The 25,197-nt window shown below is 38.0% G+C and overlaps 1 protein-coding gene across 10 annotated transcripts in view; it reads left to right on the top strand.

Annotated features, from left to right (window-relative positions):
• Positions 1-25,197, top strand: part of adgrl3.1 (adhesion G protein-coupled receptor L3.1) — a 161,497-nt gene that overhangs the window by 92,108 nt on the left and 44,192 nt on the right. For 8 of the 10 annotated variants that reach the window (XM_015040981.1, XM_015040986.1, XM_015040987.1 and 5 more), the window contains exons 9-13: positions 714-899; positions 3,295-3,333; positions 12,757-12,940; positions 20,886-21,008; positions 21,682-21,887. In XM_015040981.1, coding sequence (XP_014896467.1) covers positions 714-899; positions 3,295-3,333; positions 12,757-12,940; positions 20,886-21,008; positions 21,682-21,887 — 738 coding nt within the window. The remainder of the gene's footprint in view (positions 1-713; positions 900-3,294; positions 3,334-12,756; positions 12,941-20,885; positions 21,009-21,681; positions 21,888-25,197) is intronic. The other 2 variants (XM_015040983.1, XM_015040991.1) reach the window with 1 other exon arrangement.

A 25,197-nucleotide genomic window follows, 5' to 3' on the forward strand; every position in this document is an offset into this window, starting at 1 on the left:
ATCCGGGGTGGGGTTTTAAAAAATCATTTTTATTTTGAAAAAAAAAAAAAAAAAAAAAGACACTATTTCATTAATTAATTCATTTATTCATTCATTGACCCATTTATTCTTCCTCTCCATCCATCCATCCATCCATCCATCCATCCATCCATCCATCCATCCATCCATCCATCCATCCATCCATCCATCCATCCATCCATCCATCCAGACCACTGTTGGAAAAGCTGCCATATGCAGGGAATTGTAGAACTGGAAATGTGTTTTTTCCTTATATAATGTTTTCCTAAGCAACTTACAGTACAGTGTGTGCATGATGTATGTAAATGTCTCTGCTGTACCGGTCTTATGTTTTCACCCTATATGAAGTGAATTTTAAGCTAACCTTTTACATTTTTTTTTACCTCCCTCCTTTTCTCCCATCGTCTCCATTCCTTCACATTTGCGTCTACCTCTTCCTGTCCGTCCTCTTCCGTCTTGTTTCTTTCCATCTGTCATGTTGCTGGAACCTTCCTCTCTCTCTCTCTCTCTCTCTTGCTATTCTTCACCTGACACTCTTACAAACTTTTTCTCCTTTGCCAAACTTTTTCCTTGTCTTCTCACCTCGTCTAACGTTTTCCTTTTTTTCAACTGCCATCCATCTCTCTGTTACTTTCACTTTGTCCCCCCACCCCCCCCACCCCCGCCTCCCTCCGCCGTCCTTCCCTGGCTTGCAGCTTCGCTCAGGCGAGACGGCAGCGATTGTGGCCAAGGAGCTGGCAGAGCAGACCAAAGGGCTTCTGCGTCCTGGCGATGTGCCATCCACAGTCCGGGCCATGGCCCAGCTAGTCGAACTGTTGGATGTCCAACTGAGGAACCTTACCCCCGGAGGCAAGGACAGTGCTGCCCGCAGCCTTACCAAGGTACTGCCTAAAGACACAGGAGGTGAACATGTACAGAGTGATGGAGTAAAATAGACTTTTCTACAGGCATCAGCATTTATTGGGCTGCAACTCAAGCTGACAGGAAATCAGAAGAAATATGGAGGAGTAAGAAAAGGGAAACAGATAGGGGAGGAGGGTCCTTTAGAGTTAACAGAAAGATGAATAGCATGTTCTTTTGTTTTTGTCTAAAAAAAAAAAGCATCTTTGTGCAGAGTTTGATGAAGTAGCAGGCATAACAATGTAGAGCTCCACATGATAAATAACTGCTTTTAGCGTTTCTGTTTTATCCTCTTCACTGTGTGGCTCTTGTATGAAGTTTTGCTCGACATACCACAAGACAGATAACTGTTTTTAGTGTTTGGCAGGGTACTTCCACTCTCTTTACAGATCGGGACCAACATTTAATAAAGCCATCTTTCAGTTATCCACATTTAAAGTACACAGCAGAGCCCTTAGAGAGAATATACAGATCATTAAATGAACCTCTGTCGCTGAGCTGCAACTATTTAGAGGGAGTTGATAATTGAAATTTTGTCCTTCTTTAGCAATCACATTAAGTTATACTTTTGCAGTGGAGTTAGCCATGAGATAGACTGTTTAAAACTGCCTGATTAACTAACGGTTTGCTTCACAAAATAATCTGGAAATTTCTCTGAAGAAACTGTTTGATAGAGATCTGGCTCTTTAAAAAAATATATGGACTCTATCTGAATGAATAAAGCAGCAGTGAAACAAAATAACGATCCTGTCAACAAAGGCTTCAGTTGCATCTTTATAAGTTACAAAATTGTATGAAAATAATTTATTTCAGTAATTCAGTTGAAAAAGTTCTTTTTTGTAAATTTTGATAATTATGACTTACAGCTAAAGAAAAACCCCCAAATTCATTTACATAACACAAATAAAAATGTAGCTTTTTTGAGACGGAATGAATGTGTAAGTCATGTTATCGTCATGACTTTCTGGATGTGACAGTTGTCCAGCAGACAATCACTGACACTATCCGTAAGGAGGTTCAGCCTCAAAAACAATATTTCTAAAGGATCTGGCCGAAGCAGTGCTCTTTCCAAGAATATTACTGGAAAGTTGAGTGGATGGAAAAAGTGCTGTCGAAAAAGGTGCTAAGGCAACAGAAATACTGCAGGCTTGAGAGGATTGCAAAGCTGAACCCACTGAAGAGCTTGTGGAGGAGATTATCAAGGTGTCCACTACGAGACAACAGAGATGTACACAGGACATTTCCTTTATAAGTCACTCCCGAACCAGAGGCCATGTAAGAAGTGTCTTAAAGTGCTACGGAGAAAAAGGACTGAACTGCTACTCAGTCTTGTTATGACTATGATTTGGTCCCGTAACCTGGAGGAAGATGAGCTCACAATCCAAGTTACTTGTAGTGATGTGTTGTTTTTGAATGAGTTAGCTCTAAGAGTCAACTCACTATAGAACAATGCTATAACGATTCTATGGTAAAAAATTCATTTAAAACACAAAAAGCTCCCATGTAATTACTACATTTTGGGTTTTTTGTTTGATGTAAGTTCTAATAATAAAAATAAATACAATACGTGCTTGAACTTTATCACTGCACATGTAATGAAACTACGACATATGAACTCCATTTGTTTATTTCAGTTACTGACATGGATTAACGTTTCAATAATATTCTAATTTACTGACATGTACTTGTATAAATTGAGTCTGTCAGTGCTGCCTTATAAGGCTGCCAGTTGAAAATGCCAGATAGAGAAAGCTTTGAAGGATAATTTTTCTCACGTTTGTGATCGTGGATTATTTTTTGGTTGCTTCAAATGTAGTGGAAATTGTTAAAAAAAAAAAAAAAAATCAGAATTTCATGTTTCAGACCACAATGTGTTATTGTATTTACAAAGCAGAAAAAAAATGATTTTTAAATACTGAATGTGACAGACACTAGACAAACCAGTCAAGCTAAAAATTAGCCCTTTCCGGTCACTTACACCTAACTTTTTCTTTCTGTTTATAAAAATGCTTCACGTTGTTATTTGTTTCTAACTGAATGATGTATTACTTTGGGATGCTTGCTTATTAATGTTAGGCAACTGACCAGTCACGCATGAAGGACTCTGTAATTAATGGCATCAATTAAGTTGACAGTAGATGCAGAGATCAAGTCAATATTTAAGGGGGGGGAAGCAGGAAGATAAATATGTTAGAGCGAAAGAAGAAAAGGCAATAAGGGGTGGGAGACTGAGTAGCATACAATTTGGCCACCAAAGTGTTTTTCTTTTCTTTTTTTTTGCACACTCTTAATGAAGTTAGTGTACCTCCTTTTGCATGTGTGTATAATAGGTGAGAGGTGCTGCACTGCTAACAGCTGAATTGTTTGAATTTGCAGCTTCAGAAGAGAGAAAGGTCCTGCAGGTTTTTCACACAGGTATTTCCATTTCCTGGTTTGGTTAATTACTTTGCAACACCGTTGTCCCTTGTGTCTTTGGGTTTTGTTTTATTTTTATTTTTTTTATCCATTATACAACACGTTTTGCCTTGTGGGGTCGCATGTGGCGCTGGCGCCCATCTCCAGCAGTCAACGGGCAAGAGGTGGGGAGACAGATAGGACAAACAATGATGCGCACACACACACGCACACACACACACACACACACACACACACACGCACGCACGCACGCACGCACACACACACACACACAGCTAAGGAGAATTTAGAGAGACCAATCAACCTAACAGTCGTGTTTTTGGACTGTGGGAGGAAGCCAGAGAACCCATGCATGCACAGGGAGAACATTCAAACTATTTTTTGAAGATAAATTATTTTATGCTCTTATTTTTTTTTTTAATTTGCAGTATGTCATCTTCCATGCAAGCTTGTGTGTATTTGCTTGTGTGTGTATTATCGCACATGACACCGCCTCACATGAAATGCAATCATGTGCTGCAGCTTCTAGAGATGCACCAGTCTGAATTTTCTTTTTGCCGGTTCCGAATACTGTTTAAGAAAGAAATTCAGATATGTTTATTGACATCTCTCTGGCTCTTATTTTCCTTAAAACACTCAAGATTATCAAATATATTTGGCACTGGTAATTAATGCAATTAATTAAAAGAAAAAAGAAACATTTCATTTTTATCTTTAATTCAGAATTTGTATTTTAAAAAAGGTTTTGGGCAGTTTGTCTTTTGTTTTGAGTCAAAGTGCTCTCTTTTGTTCTTTTTAAAAGGAACAATTGATTTTCTAAAGTAACAACCTTGACATTTTAGTAGAATAAAAGGCCTTTTAAAAGTCACTTATTTCAACCACTGAAAATGGTAGAATGTTCATAGAAGATAATCCTTTAAAAACCTGATGTAAAATGTAGAAATTATGGCTATTTTTATGCTAAATATTTTTGAGTCGAGTTTGAGTTACACATTTTAACCATTGTGTAATTCAAATGTAACGAAAATAAATCACACAGAAACTAAAATACAATGCTGCAACTTTATATCATTGGATTGTTTAACTCTTATTAATTTAAGAATGGTCTTCATGCAAATCTTTTGAAAACTTTTAATACATAGATACTGCAAATAAAAGTGATTTAATAACAGAATAAAAAAAAAAAAAAACAATTGTCTAGCCCTAACGTCCTAAGTGGTCAATAATTACTTGTATTAGCAGTACATCACATTGTGTTCGTAGGAGTAAAACAGCGCCTTTAAAACAAAAACAAAATGATGACAGTTTGTGATAATGCTAGTGATTAGCAGAGTTACGTGTCAACAGTAGTCGCTGTGTGTTTTACCGATAAAATGACATCTCAACTCCTCCAAATTCATTTTTAAAATACACAAATACCAAAAATAAATCCAAGTTCTCATCCTTAAGCAATGTTGTTGTTGTTTTGACTTAGTGGCACATAGCAACGGTACGTTTCCCATGAGTTGGTTACCGAGTTGGCATTTTCCCAGCTGAAAGTGACCCGACTCTAGTCGCAAGCTATTACTCAGTGCATGATGCTCTCATGATGTAGCAATGTAACCCTCTGAGGATAATAGGTTTGTTCTGGTCTCGATCTCCACTTTTCATCAGCATCTCTGTATCCGACTGTTTCTTCGTTGGGTTTATTATTCCTTGGTTTTTAATTTTGCTCCAAAATATATCACCGATAAGAGGGCACGATCAATATCAGTAATAGCTCATCTTGGTTGCATTTATCTCAGCAGAATTGCACACAGGCTTGTCTGGGAGCAAATAACTGGCTATCCATCTCCATTTCTCGAAATGCCGTGTGTGTAGCACACATTGAGAAACATCGGAACATGATGGATACCCCGTTGAGTGCGGCTCGATCACGGCCTCGCTGTGTTAAAAATAATACCTTCCCGTTTTTTGTGGCTCTGAATTAATTACACTTTGTCCTTGTTGGTGTTCTTGCACCGTTGCTTGTTTATGTCGACGCCGTGGGCTAACAGAAAACCTAACATGTTTCAAGAATGTATCTGGTCAACATCGAAAAAAACAAACAACAAAAAACGAGACAAAATCACTATTCAGCGGATCAAAGGACCCCAAAATCCACATGCATGGCCTGTAGATAGAGAATTTCTTTCTGTCTTCTTCACCCACCGACACACGCATATACACACCCACACACACACACACGCAAACACATGGTAGATGGGGTTGCTCTTTTTTCTCCTGATGCAGGCTTTTTTCCTCCAAACTCCCCTGAAAAGTCTTAACGTCAGCACCAGTCAGCAATGTCACATCATAGAACATGGCTTAGGAGTATATGCAGGATGACACACACGCACACACGCGTTCACACGCAGTACCACAAATATTTAAATATATTTTCAACAATAATCTTTCGCTGTCACATCGCAACAGTCAGGCATTTGTAATGCGTCTCCTTAAGCCAAATAAGGCTGCATTTCAGGGGGAAACGGCAGCGCGCGCACGACTCTGCACAGGTCTGAATCCAAATGCTGGAGCACACGCCTCAGGTGCAGCAAGAGGAGGCCTGTGAGTGATCGATTATATGATTAGCCTTGGTTATGTGAAACAAAATTATACCAACAGGCTCTTTACTCTGCCAGATAGAAATGTGCATGATTAGGGATGTGGTGTGGCACTGCCCTCTCCTCGTTAATTATCCGTGGCACTAATTGCCAAGTGAGGAGAGTGTGCAGGAGGTCTACATTCTTAATAGAGACAAAAAAAATAATTGAATTCCCTCCCCTGTCTCTCTCTCTCTCTCTGTCTCTCTCTCTGTTTCTCTCCACTTCTTACACTTCGTCTACCCCTCCTCGGTCATTTGGTTTTGGGTAACTGGGGACTCGTTTCATGTATACCAAATTGGCAATTTACCCATGATGAAGTTGGTGGTGTGGAGAGGCTTTGATGCTTTAGGATGCACTAAAAGAAGGAGGTAGCCAGCCAGCCAGGTAGAAGAGGGGCAAGAGAAACAATAGAGGACGAATTTGAAGTGAGAGAAAACAGCAAGAAAAAAAAGAGGAGTGGAGCAAAAACAGTATTAGGTTATGGAGAGGACTTTAAAGCTTCAAGATGTCTAATTTTTAGGGGTAAAATAATACATCCAGCTCACAAGTTGAGACAAAATTTTAACAAAATTTTCAGGAAAACTAAGAATCCATTTGTTTTGTTTTGCTTTAAAAAAAAAATGTTTCCAAAATCATCTTGTTTGTCTCACTCTGAGGTGGCCTTAAAGCCAAAAGACATAGATTTTTTTTTTAAATTCATTTTCACAAATACAGCAACTGTTTCATAAGTCATAAACTTTTTAAAAGAATCTAATTTACATGTTGAATTATCTCATTCAGTTTTAATCACTTTAGGTGATTTAGATTTTAAACTAGAGATGATCAAATGCATTTCTGACTGTCAAAATGGTGAAGTAACCCTTTAACTTGAGACATTAAACAGTTTTATATCACCTTTGAAGTTGTTAGCCAGTATTGCATGGCAATATTTTCTACCTATGCTCCTGAACTACTTATATTTTGTCAGTTGTTGCTTCTATTATTACTTCCATTTTGTACTGAGTGGACAAACTGCTGGCACACAAATGACTCAAAAGTTAAGGGAGTCTTCTTCAACGCTAATGTAGCTGAGTGTTAAAAGTCAGTTGAAGAAGGTCACGATTTGACAATCCATACTTTAAAAGTGGAATTGTTATAAGAGTAAAGTACAGTAAAAAAAAAGTGTTGCATTACACTAATAACTATATTTACAGTATTTACATATATTTTTTAAAAAGACACAAAAACTTTAATTCTCACTGTTGAATATTGTCACTAAATAATGCCAAATAATGCTAAATAATGTCACTAAATATTCTATAAGATAATTTTCTATTACATTCTTTAAGGCACAATTTACAAAACCATGCAAAGTTGGCACTTTTAATGGACTTTTAATGCAACTTTTAGAGCAACTTTGCATTAAAAGTGTCATTATTTACCGAATGACACTTCATGACAACAGTCATAAACATTCATAAAGACTTCTTTATGTTCATGACAGTTTATGACAGTGTCATGTCAGTCTTATGCACACCCCTTCAAATAAAGTGTTACCCAAAAAAATTCCTTCAAACTCCCTACAGCTAATAGCAGATGAACACTGATGAAAACATCCTCACACTTTGTCCAATCTCAACCAGGCAACTTCAAAAAAAAAAAAAAAAAGATCCATCTTTCCTCTCTTGTTGCCTCTGCATATTTCTAACATCCCAGCTTTGGGCTTTTACACAGTACAGCATACTGTACATGTGCTTGTGTGCCCAAGTTCACCTTGGGTGGTTGGGAGTAGTCAACCAGCCCAGTTCTAGTCTGCCTTGCCGCTGCTGTTTACGCTGGATTACCCCTACGCCTCAAAGCATTTCACTTCTGCCCCATTTACTGTCATGAGGCTGTGTGTATGTGCTCACAGATGTGCGCGGCTTTCTTGAATTTCGTGGTCTCACTAAGAAACACGCACTTCCTAACGGGCTCCCCTTATCTGTCTCTGCAGAGAGTTCTCCCCCTCTTTGAAGAACCCCTTAAAAAATCCTCTGTCTCTTTTAGCCCCTAAGTCTTCCTACTTGTGCACGATAGAAATGTCACCGACGGCACCAGAGCTCCTAGACACACTCCGACTCAACCCCGCACATTTATTCATTCTGTGTCTGTCTTTCTAATACTGAGATGTCTAGCCCTTAAAGGAAATGGCATCCCTTCTTTCTGCCCTACCTAACTCCCCTGCTTCTGCAGATGTAATCTCAGTGCTGGTTAGTGACGTTTCAGTGGCGAAAAACATTGATGAAATTAAAAATGTGAGTTCAGCAAGAAGAAAAGAGAAGTTTAATGAGAGTAGAGAAGCTCGGTTATCGCTAACACATCAGTGTGAGCATTTGTGAGCATTATACGCCAGGCGCATGCGTAATGGAGAATGAGACGCATCAGCAAAGCTCTCATATCTGCCATGGCCACAGTAAAGACCGTCTTCCCCTCGATCTGTTTTCTTTGCCTGGGCAGCTACTGAACAGCAAGTGGAGCAGAATGATGCACAACAATGCTTCCCCTCAGCCCGCAGTGCACAACCCCAGTTGCACACACAGACACACACATATTACCACAGGCACATGCATGCCGTCCCATTCAGCGCATGCTACATGGCTCTGATTTGAACTCCGGACAGCAGTGTGACAGTACGGGAAGTAACTCGAACAACAGTCATGATAAAGATATGAAAAAGACATGAATGTTAAATGCTAAAAGCAGTTAAGAATAATCACCGTGATTAAAATTTAAAGCAGCCGAATCAACTAAAACAAGATTAGCATGGATGAAAGAAATTAAATATGTACAACTCGAGAGTAGCCCCGGGGAAGAAACGGGGACAAGCTTGAGAGTGTTCTGCAGGGTTCCACAAGTTGCTAGAAGTTGCAGGAGAATCTCAAGGAGCGTTGATCTAGAAAAAGTCTCATAAAACAAGTCTGATCTTGTAAATTATTCCAACTTTTGCATGTTTAAAAGAAGAGTTGAAAACACTTTCTCAAGTCTCATTTATATAATTTGTCACTAAAAATATGAGAATTTTCTTTACATAAATTGTCTTTTCCAGCTCCAACTTGAATTTTGTACATACTTGAGACATAGGCATTGATGTCTAAAATCTTTGCCTGTTGTGCCTTTTTTGGTATTTGCGCAGTGAGGCATATATGTAAATCACTGCACCACGATGTACTTTATACTTTATAGTAAACTACAAGATTGCAACATTTGTGTGAACTTTGTCCTTGCACCAAGTTAAAGGAAAATAAACTAATTCATATGTAACTGAAGAATAAAACAGGCGCTGGAAGCAAACTTTGATTTGCTTTGATTCACTTTACATTTCTGAGTACCTACACATTACTAATCACAATGGCTCCTGTGTAACAGTTGTACAGATTTAGATGGAAAATAATCAGCAGACGCAAATCGCTCTAACATGTAATGCTGAAAGCAATTATCTCAACCAGCATCAAATCTAATGCCACAAAACCTGTCAGAAGCAAAATCTGATGAAAAATTTATTGTAAAATCAATGAAAAAAATAATTTGTGATTTTTTTTTAACAATTGTTTGCGTTCACATTACCTAACAATAAGTATAAACAGCTCTCATAAGCTGTAAAATTTTATTGAATAATATATGTTGTAAGGTAAGCTAAAAATGACAGTTCCTCTTGCGTAATCAATATCTTTATAGAATATTGGACTTGAAAATAAAATAAAATATTCAATTTGATTCATTGTTTTGAGAAAGTACATTTTGAATTCACTCAACTTCAGTTCTACGTTTGTGACACCACTGTATGTATTTTTTAGTTCTAACTATAAAACTACTTTTACAATGAGTAAAAGTAGGAATTCATCATTATTCCTGCAATGTAGTATTTAAAAAAATATATATTATCAGGCTGGATGCAGGCTGGTGAAGAACAAATAAACAAACTTTGATTTCTTGTTAAACAAATTACACTTAAAGAAAGGTGTTCCAGGTCCAGGAAATTCCCATTTTAAAAATCTCAGGGTGCAGGAAATGGGAAACAATTGTCAGAACAACAATAAGATGATAACACTGATGAGACTCTGACAGGGAAAACAATGCAGAATACATACTGTATACGTTACAGCAGATCGTAAAATCAATCAGTGACTCAAACCTGTCATAGTCATAGGAGGCAAATGTAGACAGAATGTATGGAGGAATGGAAATCATTTCAAAATGACATCAGGAAATAAAACAAACGACACACTATGGAAATAAAACACCAAAATAAAAGCGATGACACCCAACACAACACTGATTTTAAATGGCAGCATTGTAATTTGTTGGTAGTCACTGGCAGAACGACACCAAGAAACAGCTGTAGCTGCAATAATGTCAAAACTTTCTTTAAAGGGCTTGAAAGCCTGCAGCCGTCTGTCACTGTGTTGACAGGATGTTGATCGAAACAAGTTTGCACAAGTGTGCTGAACATCCACTGCTCCTTATTTCTGGCTGTTTGCTGAAGAAGTGGATTAATTAGTTTTTGTTTACATGTAGCTCTCCCAAACTCATCCGATATGCATCCCTGCTAATTAGCTGCTAGCGCTAAGAGAGGACATAATATTATCATATTAGCTTGTTGGGAGCAGTGTTTGTCTGTGTGTCTGTGCTTTACTGTATTCATGTGTAGGTATAACCCTCACAAAAAACACCCCCCAAAAAGGAAAACAGGATCATTTCTAAACCAACAGAAAAACTTGAATTAGCTCTCATTTATCATGTTTAGTAAATTTCTTGCAATACCTTGCAAAAAAAAAAACGTAGCTGTATTTGTGTGGCATTTATGTGCTAGAACAACACAAGATAGCACATAACTGTGGTTTACAAAATGAATGAATGTGATACCCCGGCCAAAAACCTGGAGCATTTCCCATAGAAATCACTTGTGTGTATTTTTATATCGGTGCAAGTACAATTGTTCTGTGAGGGTAATCAAAGTGATAATCATGAAGACCAACAAAGACAGCAGACAGGTCAGAAATAAAGCAGGGTTAAATTATAATGTTCCCATATTTTTGAAAATCTCAGAGCTCTGTTCACTCTATTCTCTGAAGATGTAAAGAAAATACTTCAACTGGCCAACCTACCAAAATTTGGCCGTCTACCTGAGCTGACCAGAAGAATATAAAACAAAGAAGCATTCAAGTTGCAAAGTTACATATGGTAGAAAACTAACAAAACACTTCGTCCTGACCCAACGTTCCCTGTAGTGGTTTGGATCAAATTAAATTAATGTGTTAGACTGGCCCAATAAAAGTTCTGACCTAAATCCAATTGTCAATCTGTGACAAGACAGGAAAGTTACAGTCTGCAGATGCTTTCCATAGTCACAGTTTGGGCTCTTTTACACAGAAGTGTGAGCCAATATTTCAGTTTCTTAATGTGCAAGGCTGCAGTAAGCCGAAAATAAAAAAAACAACTTTCTTTTCACTTCACAGAGTACACTGCTTTGTGAAGGTCTATCACATTCAGTGGGTTGCGACATGACCAAACCTGGAAAAAAGTTTAAAATATCTTAGCACATTTGCAAGTATTAATACAAAAAACGCAACACTTGCTGCAGCTAATTTTCTTGTTTTTCGTTTTCACTGTGAACTGACAGGCAGGGATCAGGAGGAAGTCAGGCGCTGGATGTGCAAACGGCAAAAGAAAAAAAAAAAAGACATTTCGCAATCCGTTTCTTTGCCCTTGCCAATTCCCTGCCGGAGATGCTTTTAGCTTCTTTAATAGCACCTGTGTTACGTTTCCCGCTTTCTCACTGCCCTGCCTCTGAAAACTGAGTTAAAGATGAGCTGTGCGTCTGCGTGAGGGCTGGTTTACAGATCAAGAGAAAATAAGGAGACAAAGGGGAGTGTGAGATGTGTGTGTTTGATAGCACCTGTATTCGCTTCTCCGCCTCTCCTGCTCCCGGTGGACGCCTGTCACCATGGACTCACTGGACTGTTTTATCGCTCTCCCATGGCTTTTCCCACCCCCACCTCTGCACCACTTCTCCTTTCTCTCTGTCTCTTTATCTCTCCCTGGGCCTTCCTGAGATGTGTGTATGCGCGTGTGTGCGTGAGCGTGTTGTGGTGTTTATGCCAGAAAAGCAGGAGCTGACTTCTTGAGACTACAAGGAAATGTGAGCTGAAGATAAATCACAGGAAGTATTATACGGTGGAGAACATTTCATGTTCGGCATAAAACCTCTTCTCGGTCTTCTATAATATATTTGGATTCAAAACTGCATCACACCGCTGGATGTGAACCAAAAAAAAAAAAAAAAACCCTCCAATTTCTTTCTGACACCCACAGTATAATTGTTCCAACTGGTGGATGGGACTTTTGTTTAAAAGAAGAAAAAGGAGTTTTAGGGTGTCAACACGTAGTGATTGCAATCAACTAACAAGCTTGATTTTCAAAACATCTGTGATTATTCTCATAAAAAAAAGCAAAAAAAAAGGAGCGTGGGTACTAAAAATGTGCTTTTCATACAACATTTTAGTTTTCCCCTTTTTTTATTTATTTATTTTTTATTCATATCTGCATGGGAATGCCATATTTGCATTGCTGCCATCGTATCTTCCTGACTGCTGTAATTTATCAACGTTCTCCTGCATTCTCACAACTCCCGGCTTCAGTAGTTTGGGGTGTAGCAGCGCTGCTTCTGCCATAGTCATAGTTGCATTTATTTTTACATGCCGCGTGACTGACTGAAAGTGGTGAGGGCGTCAGCACTGGCTTCAGCTATGTGACCTCTGTGTCTTTATTGCTCCCCCAGGCGATGGTTGAGACGGTAAATAATTTGTTGCATCCAAGAGCTCAGGCGGCGTGGAAAGAGCTGCCCACCAGCGAGCAGCTGCACTCAGCCACTCTACTCCTCGACACCGTGGAAACGGGTGCTTTCATGTTGGCCGACAACCTTCTGAAGACCGACACGGTGCAGGAGACCACCAACTACATCCGTAAGTACATTTTACGGCTCCTTTTCAACAAAACCCTTTAGAGATGGACCTACAGATCTCAACGATTTGGAGGGTCAACCCCGAAGCAGAACTGTTTGGAACATTTACCAATTTTCAATCGATATCATCGCAGTTTTGCTAAAAGATGTTAAAATTGCCTGACGAGTCCTAGTTCACAAGGTCACAAATGGAAGTAGGTTATATCCGTGAAGTTGCTTGGTCACAAAGTTCAAAATACAGAAAAGTGTAACACCAGGCGAGCTTTAATGGATGCAGCAGCTACTTTTTTTTTTACTTTGATTCCATCTTGTAACCACAATAAATCATCTGAGACACTGTGTTTGGGGAATAACTAAAAACTTTGAAGATGTTAATAGTACATTTACAAAATGTAATTTTAATAGTAATTTAATCCTAAAGTAATGATATGAACTGGAGGAAATTTTATAATGTTTGGCATCAAAGCAGTGCTTTTCATTTGATCCTCACAACTGACCTTCTGGGGATGAAAGTTTGAGGCTCTGCGAGTCTCTATGCCAGTGATCTCAAACTGCATTCCTAGAGGACCAGAATCCTGCAACTTTTTAGATGTAGTACTTGGCCTACACACTTGAATTAAATAGCTAAACTGTCTCACCAGCATGCAGTCAAGCTCTACAGAGCTCTGCTAATGAACTTATATTGGAGCCAGGTGAGCTGAAGCAAAGAAATATCTAAAAGTTGCAGGACTCCGGCCCTTGAGGACTGGAGTCTGAAACCCCCTTGCTCCATGTGGTCAAATAGCAATCAGTTGAAATAACCAAAAAGTAGGTCGGGCTACCTTATTTCCATCACCTTAATCATTTGATATGCTGAGGTGGGTGAACCTACATAAGCACAGACAGGGTGTCTGCACAGTGTAGCATGAAATTAGTTGTTGTTATTGTTATTAGGTCACTGAATAATTGGGTCACAGGATTCATGTCTTTGAAGTCTTGGTGAAAAGTTTAGTTCTTAAAGAAAGCTGACTCACTCAGAGTTTTGAAATTCAAACTTCAGACAGATGTCCCCCTTTGTAATCTTTATGATTTTATCTCAACATGCTATTAGCTTATGTTTTACCTCTCTATTTAAATACATTAAATTAAATGTGAGAAAAGGACACTCTTTAAATAGTTACATTTTATTTCATTATTTTTGGCATATTCAGTGCAATCCAACAACCCCCCTATTGGACCACTGCTTTCAAACATTTTGTGAATCCCCTCCTGGTGTTTAAAGGTAACAGGATGATATTCCTTTCACATACTACGGGAAAAAGGATCATCATAGTAACATATCAGGAAGCAGCATTAACAGGTGTCATATCCACATCTTGGTTTATTCTGCGGCTTGATATTGATGTTTCATCCATCTTAATTACATTTCACAAATTAATATAAAACCCCTAAATAGTCTTAAATTAGGAGAGAAACTCAGAATTTAATAGACCGTAGTGTTTTTACTTCGAGTTTCGTAATGCAATTTCTCTAAGTGAAAGCTGGGAAAGATGATACTGTTGTTCTGTGGTGGATCTGGTTGGGAAACTAAAGACAAATATTCACACAGGGCTAAGCTGCATGGTACACAAAAACAAAAGCGGTAAAATATAATGCTCTAATAACATGATTAATTAGTTCATATTCTGCAGGGGGGCAGAGCAAAACAAAACAAACAGAACCCCATGAAGCTGTCAGTGATAACACAGCGTGACAGGTAGTCAATAAATATACAAAACAGAACACGTGTGCAGTTTTAGGTGGTCTCTCTGCTGTGCTTCAGCAGATTTTCCGCGGCTGCTAAAGGGGGAAGACGAGGCTTGTGAAAGAGGAGTTTTATAGTCAAATGATTGCTCCTCTCGGTTCTGTGAAATTCATTTATTTGTTTTACATGGAAATAGCTTGGGAATTTAGTTGATTTAAAATTGCAGGCATTAATATTTCTACTGTTAATTACAGTACATTGACATAATCAGGTGTGCAACAATGTGCAGTAAACAAAATCAGTACTCAGTAAATATAAAATTATTTCTGCAAATCTGATGCTGCAGCTTTCAATCTTACCTTTAATTATCAGTTAATGCAATCAGCAACATTCTAACATGGCCCTTGAAAGTCAGAAGTGTGAATGTGTTTGTCACAGAAATTAATTTGAAAATTATACATTTTAATTCCTCATTCATCACATATGTATAATACGCCACTTTGTAATAAATGATGGTACTTTCAGGTATTTGGTTACTGTTTTAGAAGTCAGCAAAAATTGATTTAAATGCTTTTCCTTTAAAAAAAAAAAAATCACCATCCTGTGCATTATTGCAGATCATCTTTGTGAAATACTGTTTTTAGCAGTCTCCTCAAAGCCTTAGCGGCCCAGTCGGCCCTTATTGATCTGCTGATTGATTGCAAGGTACATAGTCGTTTCTTTCAGACATTCATGCTAAACTGGCTGTTTTAGAGTTGATTCATAATGACTTACAATGTCCTGCAAAGGTAGTGAAGCTTCTCCCATTTTGCTATGATATAAACACAAACTTTAACGTGTTTTGCTGGGAGTTTAATGTGGACATCAGACAGTAGCACATCATTCGAAAGTGGAAAGAAAATGATTGCTATTCAATATTTACTTACAAATAAAATGTAAATGGCGTTGCGTGTATTTGTATGCAAATCTTTCGCTGTGATACGCCTTAATACATTCAGCCGACTGCGTTCACACATTTACTTAATTAGTAATCTAACAGGCAGAGATGGAGAAAGCTTTATGAGGAGAAGCTAAGGTTTATGGAGGTTTTGCACCTTGCACTTCTTCTTCGTTTTGGTCTGTCAAATAAATTCCACGTGGAATGTATTAAATTTTAGCTGTTGTGCCATAAGACGTAAAACATAATGTCGGAGGTATGTGAGTAAAAAGAGATACTAACTCCCCTCCCTTTTGGATCTCAAGCTTTGTAATTCAGTAGATCTGTTTACATGCACAACAAGTCATGCAGCAAGCTGAGGGAGAGGAAAAAAGAAAATCCAAAATGCTTTTCATCGCCTCTTTAAAGGTTTCCATGCTTTGCTTTATTACGAGGAGTAAATATGCAAAGCTGTCAAGACGGAGGTCAGTATCAAGATGTTTTAAAGGGTCAAACCCACTGAGATACTTATCTAGCAAAATGAAGGAAAAACATTGGCCTTGAGGCTGGCATGCTTATTTTGCTGGAGACAATCATTTTTTATTTATTTATTTCCATATTTTCTGCCCTCTGCTCGTAGGCGGAATTGACAAAGGAGAACAAAGCTTGTTATTAAGGCATTGTGCACACCACTTTTCTTTTTTTCTGTTCTTCTTCTTCCCTAATCTCTTTTCTCGCCCGATCATGTCATTACTGGGCTGCGGCACAACAGAGTTTTGCTTCCTCTTTGTTTTTCATGCCTTTAGGAGACGATATATCTGGGAGTCTTCATTTCATCTGAGCCCAGACCAGCAACTCGCACCCACTTAGATCCCCCCTCCTAGTTATCTTCATATTTACTTCCAATGTGATTTGATATTTTTAAAAACTTCCTTCACATCATCCCCTATTACTAGAATTCAGAGTGCTTATGCGCTACTCAGTCACAGATGAAAAGCTACGAAGGAGGAGCAGGAGAAGAGAGGAAAATGAAGATGATAAGAGAAGAAGAAGACTGGATGAGTGCATGCTTGAGGGTGATGGTGGCAGTTGAATGTCAAATGATGCTCTGAGGCCTTTTTTTCTGGCTCACTTTTACATCAGTAAGCAATGATATTACAGCTATTTAAGTCACACAGCATGGTGATTACATTACTGCAGTCAGAGACGGACTGTTCAGACAGATAAGATTCCACAAAGTTTGTCCTTTACTATGTGACTTTGTCAAATTTTTGATTAGTGCTAAAGGAAGAGTCTGGGCACTTTGAAGTGAGGATCTGTGAAAATGTTATTGACTGTTAATATCTTACCTACAGCAGATAACTCTCTTGCCATCTTCATTTCGTATAAATCCAGATTAGTTGGTCTAAGGGGCTGCATGCAGCTAGCCACTAGTCCAAGAGGCGTCTTCAAACAACTCCAATCTGAAAACTCTGAGATTTATGTGAACACATTTAATAGACCTTTAAAGGTTTGCCACATTCCTATTGAGTGGTGATATAGACATAAACTGATGTTGATTTATACAGGAACAGGAAGTACGTGGCAGTGGGTCTGTATTTTTATTTTTTATTTTTTTAATTGTCATGGGTAAATTAAAAAAAAAAGACAATCTTTGATTAACCATCTGAATTTTTTAGGGCATAGAATAAATATTACTTCATGGAAAGCTACATTCAGGGTACGACACTTTACCCATTTTGGGAACAAAACATTTCTATTTCTTTAGTTCTTAACAGTTTTTCATGAAATGCCAGAGATAACGCAGAGTGCCTTATGTAGCCTCTCTCTGAGACTGATACAGATAATGTATTTTTCTGTATGAAATTGTATCCGTTTGCATGATAAACTCCCTTGAGAAAACATTTGTTGTCAATTGGTGTTATGTAAACTAACTGAATTAAACTGAAGAAAAGAGCTCCCGTTTCACAACTTTAAATATGACTCCACAAGGTCAAACATCCAAACTATCTACCGTCTTATAAAAAGCACATTTGGCGCTTTGAAATATTATGTAGTTAAGGTAACACTTTCGTGAAACTTATATCAGCTACAGTCTGGTTGGCATGACTTGCAGTAAAATACACAACTATCTCAGGCCGCTGTCTTGGTGTGTCGCACAGGAGGAGCACGGCAGATGTCACAGTCAGACAGCAGGGAGTGTCCCGTCAGACCGTCAGTTCCCAAAACCACACACACAAAAAAACCTTTGTAAAAGTCCACTCGAGGTCATTGCAACGCCACCAAACTACGCTATGGGGATGTCATCTCTAAAGACTGTGGAAGGGTTAATAATATTAACTTCATTAGTTAATTAGCTTCCTCAGTGAGTTAGTGAAAACAACTAATTCACAAGCTAAAAATCAGCTTTCTAGGTTGTTGATTTGTAGAGTAGAAAAAAATATGATGTTGTGTCCATTAAGTGTCTTCAGTTATAGCTACTCTTAAGACTAACTTAAACACATTGCTTTAATTTTTGTGTTTTAATATATAAATGATTCGTGTTGTTTTAATCTAAGCTCAAATATACACGCAGATTTGACTACACTGTTATCTGTTAAAGAAGGAATAAATTAAAATGGCAACCCTAAAACTCTAGACAGGTACAAAACATGCAATTTCACACATCATAATTATTTCTTTTTTATTATTATTAGTTTTATGTTTTGTGAAAATGACACGATAAAACTGTGGTGCTTTAATGCTAAAATTCCTGCACCATCCTTTTAAGTGCAGCAGCTCTGTCCAGCAGTTTACTTTCATACCTAATTTTAACTTATATAATTCCTGCAACCCATCTCCGCCAATTTTTTTTTCCCCAAATGCACTGCATAAATATTGTTACATAAATACTCATCAAAATGTAGGCTACTGCATGAACTTCAAACAAGAATATGCCTTTTTTTGGTGGGCTGCGGGGAGGGTAAAAATCATCTCCACATTCTTCCTTTTTTTTGTGTTGTTAATCTTCCCTTCCAGCTAATCCAGTGGGAAGATCCTCCATGATTATCTCTCCCCCTCTATTCATAATCAGCCCCAAACCGCCTGTCATCTTTGCACCTCCCTTCCTTCTTCCTCACTTGTGCCTCCGTCTTCCCTTACACTTTTTAAGCTCATCCCCCGCCACATTCCCCATCCTCCTTTCTTTTCCTAACAAGCCCTTTAGATGAGAGTGAGTGACAAGAATAAATTATTTGGCGCAATTTAGAGATTCTACTGCAACAACTGTAAGTGATATTATTGTGTGAGATTGTGACTGAGGCACGGTACAAGGCAGACAGATAAATAGTGTTATTATTAGAAGCAAAACAGTGATTTTGAAGGGATAACACAGCGGTAACAGCCCGTGCGTGTGTGATAACGATAATGAACAAGTGTGTTTCTAAGGAGGAGGATTGTCATGACATGGATGTTTTAATTAGATTAGACCCAGCATGTTTCGATACCCCGCCGATCAGTTTGGCCGTGGGGAACGGTGCATGTGAGAGTGTTTGCTTGCACCTGCAATACCTTGCAAAAAGTATTCACACCCCCTGGAATTATTTTCACGTTAGAACAGCCAACTTTGTTTTAGATTTATATTACAAGCTAACACAATGTAAAGCATAACTTTACGGATACATGGTTTCAATCTTTTCTTCACAAATAAAATTCTAATCTGAAAAGTGTGGCATCCATTTGTCTTCAGGCCCATGAATCAATAATTTGTCCATGTTTTGTCTTTCCTGTTCGGTGCATGTCTACTAGCTGTGCACTTCTTACTGTCTTTGCATAATAGTTCAGTATCAATAAGACTGTGAACAGCAACGCAAAGGTCTTGCCACTACACACACGTACAAATATTTTTTTCATATCACTTACATTGACTTTTATTTTGGGGTGTCAGGGTAAAGCTTTTCATTGTAGTTGTGGCTGTATGTTTTTGTCCTGATTGAAAGTGAATCTATGCACCATTCTCAGTTTCTTTGCAATCTTTTAGAGGTTTCATATTTTAAAAATGAACCTTTATGTAGTTCTGTGCATCTTCCTTTCAACTCAAATCGCCTTATCTGTTCTTTCTAAAGAAAAGCTTTCTCACTTCATGATGCTGCCACCATCATTTATTATAGTGGAGATCATGAGCTTAGGGGTTGTTTTTTTTTTGTTTTGTTTTGTTTTGTTTTAGCCATAAAAGTATATTTGGCTCTAATCAAATCAAAGTATCTTCTTCCAAATAATCTCAGCTCCCAAGTCATTTCACAGAATTATATGTTCATGTGCGAAGAGTAGAAGACTATGCATCCTTTTTCCTTCCTCTTTAAAATTTTGCATTGTTTTGTGTTGATCTGTCACATAAAATCACAAAAAAAAAAAAAAAAAAAAAATCCTGGAATGCTTTTGCATGGCACCGTATTGTTGGTGGTTTGGTTCGGTGAAAGTGTGAGTTACAGACACATCACCTGTGTGTCTTTCTTTCTCTGTGCATCACTGTCTGTATTTATGTCTGCCTCCATTTTCTCTCCTCTGCACCTCGGTATCTCTTTCCTCTGAGCCCCATCTATTAAACTCTGCAAAACATTATAGTCTTTTTCCATCTGTCTCCACTCCAGTCCTCTCCTTTCAACGCATCCTCTCATTTCCCATCTCATCCATTCTGCTTCTCTGACTGCTCTCTCCTCTCCTCTCTTTTTTTTATTTTTTTTATTTCCAACCTCCCCCCAGCACTTCTTACCCGTTTTTAGCTTCTCATCCAGGCACTCTTGTTTTTTTATCTGACTTGTCGCCATGTTGTTTACTCGATCTGAGAGGGCTGTTTTCACCATAAAAAGCAGCAGGCTAAATCACCAAATCACTCAGAAGCACAAGATAGCAATACACCAAAGGTATAATTAGTCCTTAATTAGAAACTTTATCTAACACTTTACACGGTTGTAATCAGGAATGTGCTAACGAACTAGAATTGTGAAATTAGATTCCGACAGTACAAGAGAGGCCGGGTAATCTACCTCAATGTGTCAGACCAGTTGCTTGGAGACACGGGCTTCAGTTTGAAGTATAAAATTTCTCATTATTTCTCTTTAAAGTATGTCAGCATTTTTTATTTTTTTATTTAGCTCTTTAGAAAAAGTTGGAAACTGCTCGAGGATTCAAGCCTGTGTTCTACTTTGAAGCACTTTGTGAGAAAACATGCTTGCTACAAGAGACTGTAGAGCAAAGATGATGTCATGTGTAAAGCAGTGATTTGACATTAAGGTGTATGTTTTTTTTGTTGTTGTTGTTTTTTTTCAGAGCTGGAGGTAGCCAGGCTCAGCACGGATGGAAACCTTGCAGATCTGACGTTTCCTCAGTCAGAGCAACATGGAAACGCCATCCAGCTGTCAGCCAGCACTCTGAAGCAGCACGGCAGAAACGGTACAAGACAAGTTTCATGGACTCTCTCTCTCTAATACTTGCTGGGGCATCTGTGACCCTTCTCAACATCTGCTTAACTGAGTATCATTGGTTTCTTTTGTGAACACATTCACTGTTTACCATAAATGTTTAAAAGTGCATGCTTGCTTTTTTTGTTTTTTTCCTTTTATTTATTTTTTGGTGAAAAAAAGTCAATACGCTTTAGTTCTATACGCTATGTTCATTTGTGAAGGGAAGAAGAGTTTTGTAGATCAACCTAGTGATTATCTTTATTTGATGTTAAAATTTGAGGACTGAAACACTTAACAGAGACAAAAAAAACAGGAAATATGCTGGGAAATTTCACAGCACTAATAAATAACCCCCCCCCCCCAAAAAAAAACAGCATGTCATGGTTAATTTAGCATATAAGGCAGATGGTGATAATTATCTTAAGTATGTCCACTTGTGTGTTTTTGCTCTTTTTTCAAACATTTTTTACATCCTTGAAACTCTACAGTGGTGGTGCTTATGCCATAGATGTGCATAGATAATGCAACTGTGTTGCACTATCTATGCACATCTATTAAAAAAAAAAAAAAAAAAAAACGCCACTAAATAGTTCCATCCAGTGTTTTTTTTTTTTTTTTTTTTACATATATTGAGAGCATCTTGTCCATCTCTTCTCTCACAGGTGAGATCAGGATGGCTTTTGTGCTGTACAGGAACTTAGGTTCCTACCTGCCGACGGAGAATGCCAGCGTCAGACTGAGCAGCGAGGCGGTCTATCCAAATTACTCCGTTATCGTGAACTCTCCGGTCATCACAGCGTCGATTAACAAGGAGAGCAATAAGGTGTACCTTTCTGAGCCCGTCGTGTTCACTGTCCAACACCTGCAGGTAAGTGGGGGCTTTATCAGCAGAATTAAAAAAAAAAAAAAAAAATGGTATCAGAAGAGAACAAGCCTTGAAGGGCTGTCAGATCAAATATACTTTCCTGCAGTTGTTTTGCACAAAGAGAAAGAAAAGTTTTTTTTTTCTTTCTTTCTTTCTTTTTTTACCTGGTTATCTCAGCAGGAACACTGCGTTTCTTATTTCCCAACCATGGATTTTCATCACTAGAGTTTGCAATATTTTTTTTAAGATAACTGCTACCTGAATAAAAAATAGTCAGTTATTCAAGGTTGGCTGCTTCCAAGTGTGTTTTTTTTTTTTTTTTTTTGCTTTTGTTGTTGTTTCTAAACAGTTTATATTTTCAGCTCCAGTGAGTTTTCCAGGAACTCACTGGACTTATCACAGTCACTGGCTTCCTGTGTGATTTCAGTAAATTTGTAGACTTCCTTTCAAGAATCTGTTTAATGTAAAAGAACTTCAATATCCTGCCTCTGTAACATGCTTCACACACCCAGCCCTCCTTTATGATCATTAATGTCTGCTGATCGGGAGCTTCTAGCCGTTCCCAAGACGAGGCTGAAGCGAACAGAGGATCAGACTTTTGCTGTGGCAGCACCGAAGCTATAAAACCAGCTGTCTTCAGACATTAAATCCTCCTCATCTCATCTCCTGGTGTTTTTTTTTTTAAACACCACCTATTTTCTCTGTAAAGCTTGTAACACTAATTGAGGTTATTCATTTGTCTTTTAGATCTTTTATATTGTTTTTGGTCTTTTATAAAACAGTGTGCTTATTTTCTCTTTATTTATCCTAAGGCTAATAATTATTAATCTTTCTGAGATAAAATTGTGCAAAAGGTGCATCAGCTTTTTTTTTTTTTTTTTTTTGAACAACCAGACATGATTTATTTTCATTTACATTTTATAGCCAAAAATAGATTTTAGCTATATTTACGCTTCTGAGTGATAAATGGAAAAATCTTTACTGGCATTACATAAATCAAACCTTAAAACTGTTGACCAGCCATTTCAATGTTGCCACTGGTTTGTTGACAATTTATCTAAAGTGAAGAGCAACAACTCTGTTTGCCATCACCCTAATATTTAGTTCCCTTCATCAGATTTAAGTCATTTCTCTGGCTGGATTGAATTGGATTGGAATAAATTAACCAGCTGACCAGCAGTGCACAGCAGTGGTTCCACGTGCTTGAGAATCATCCAGTCAGCCCAGCTTTGTCTGGCATCTCAATAAAATTCAACAGCATGGGAGGAAAATTTTAACAGTTTTACAGATGTGACTTTTTAACATTTTTCTATTTCATCCCAATTAGATTGTGCTTCTTTGTTTTAACAAATTAGTTATTTTTCTTTGAAATAAAGAGCCACTACTCATAAATTCTTCCCTAAAAAAGAGCAGAATGAAAAACATGTCGCTCATCCTCATGTGTGCCCCCCCCCCATCTCAAACTCTGAGTGAGGCACTCACATTTTACATCTTGAAAAAGTTTTGACACTGAAATGTAGACGTTCATAGAGTAGGAAACTTGGAAATTTCCATAAAACCCCATTCTTAATTTTTAGGCTTTTATTTCCAGATATTTCTTCACAACGTGCAGAGATTATCACAACAATCAGTGATTTCCCTCACACAAATTAGAAAATAGTAACATGATGCCTGAGTACAGTTGGGGAAACAAGCTAGCTGTGCATTATTATTAATAGGACCTATATTTGGAGCATGGAGCATAATGACTATGCAGTGCCATCTCAAACTTGTTTTTTTTATATATATATATATTATTTTCAGAACTTACACACTCTGTATATCCAGGTGTTATGAATCTGCTCGGTGAGGTGATAAGAGGAGCGAGGGAATGCGTCGCAAGTGTCTGCGGTGCCTTCAGATGCCTTTGTGTTCACAGACTGCAATTATTTCCACTGCAAGGATTTCACCAGCAGAAACTTTACGAAGGCTCCGATCATCTTTGGAAATTTTTTGCAAAGTTTTTAAAAGTGGATGTAGTGATACTCTTTTGCTTCAATAATATCACCCCTCTAAATTGTCCCCACAGATTAGACAATCTCATATGCAAAATGAGTGTGAATTTAACAGAGGAGAGGACAAACTTCAGTTAGATATTTCATTTATTTATGTATTTATGCTAGAGTATGTCCTTTATATTTTGTCCTCTATAGCGTGCCCACCAGGCTCCTTTACATACGACAGCAGAAAAATTAATTTGTGAAACTCTACTCCTTTTTTTTGTGTGTGTGTGTATTTTGCATTGTGCTGTTATGCCACAGAGAAACAACACTTAAACGTCATGTTTTTATTTGCTAATGTGTGGTAAATGTTTTGGGAGTGCATCCCAAAACATTTCATACCACTTAAACTTTTACTCATTTTTCTCAGCACAAATTTATTCTGATAAATCCAAATGCAATCCAGTAAAATCAAATGCCTTCTGAGGCCTTATAGAGTCCAAAACAATGAAGAGCAAGTAGCACAACAGTGGGTTGTAGCTATGGAGACATCCAACCAGTGTTATGCTATGAAACAATATCCCAACTTGTTATCATTTCACATTGGTCGATCCTTTATTTGAAAATAAAAAGATAGTGGATTACATGATGGGCTGGACTAGAAGAGCACTAATTAGAAAATAGCTAAAAGCTCTGGAGGAGCTGCAGGGAACCACAGCTCTTGTTGGAGAATCACTTGAAAGAAGCGTTATTACAACTAATTATGGTTCTTGTGTGATTGTCACACTGAGTAAACCCAGTCGGGTAACCTGCTTCCTGTAATGTCACCAGCAAATGAGATGTGTCTACTCAATAAAGTAGAGTGCAAATTTCCCACAAATTACCCATGCAAAAAGTGCAATACTGACTTTATTTAACTGAGAGGTAAAAGGGCATTTTTAAAAAAGGCTTTTAAAAAGGCTTCTCGCCCCTGATGTCACCCTGGACAAGTGCTCTGTCACCCATATCTAAAAACCCAACAGATTGGTTGAAGAAAGATGTAAAAATCCAGTTTTCCCCACAACTAGAGGTCACGATAAATTACGTGGAAGTGGGTTGTCAGGTGAAACTAACAAGGAACATTTTTGCACATGACTGAACTTTGCATTCTGTAGTGAAACATGGACTTATACTTAAGTATATTCTTAAAAAAGAATTGGTGAGAATAACTTTGCTCTTAAGCTATGAATCAGATGCCATTGTTACAGCTGAATTCCCCCTCCTCTCCACACACACACGCGCACACACACACACACACACACCTGCTGCGGGACAATAAAAGCAGTTTCTAATTC

The sequence above is a fragment of the Poecilia latipinna genome, unplaced genomic scaffold, assembly GCF_001443285.1.
Source record: "Poecilia latipinna isolate Pla-1442-1.1 unplaced genomic scaffold, P_latipinna-1.0 Scaffold535, whole genome shotgun sequence".
NCBI lineage: Eukaryota > Metazoa > Chordata > Actinopteri > Cyprinodontiformes > Poeciliidae > Poecilia > Poecilia latipinna.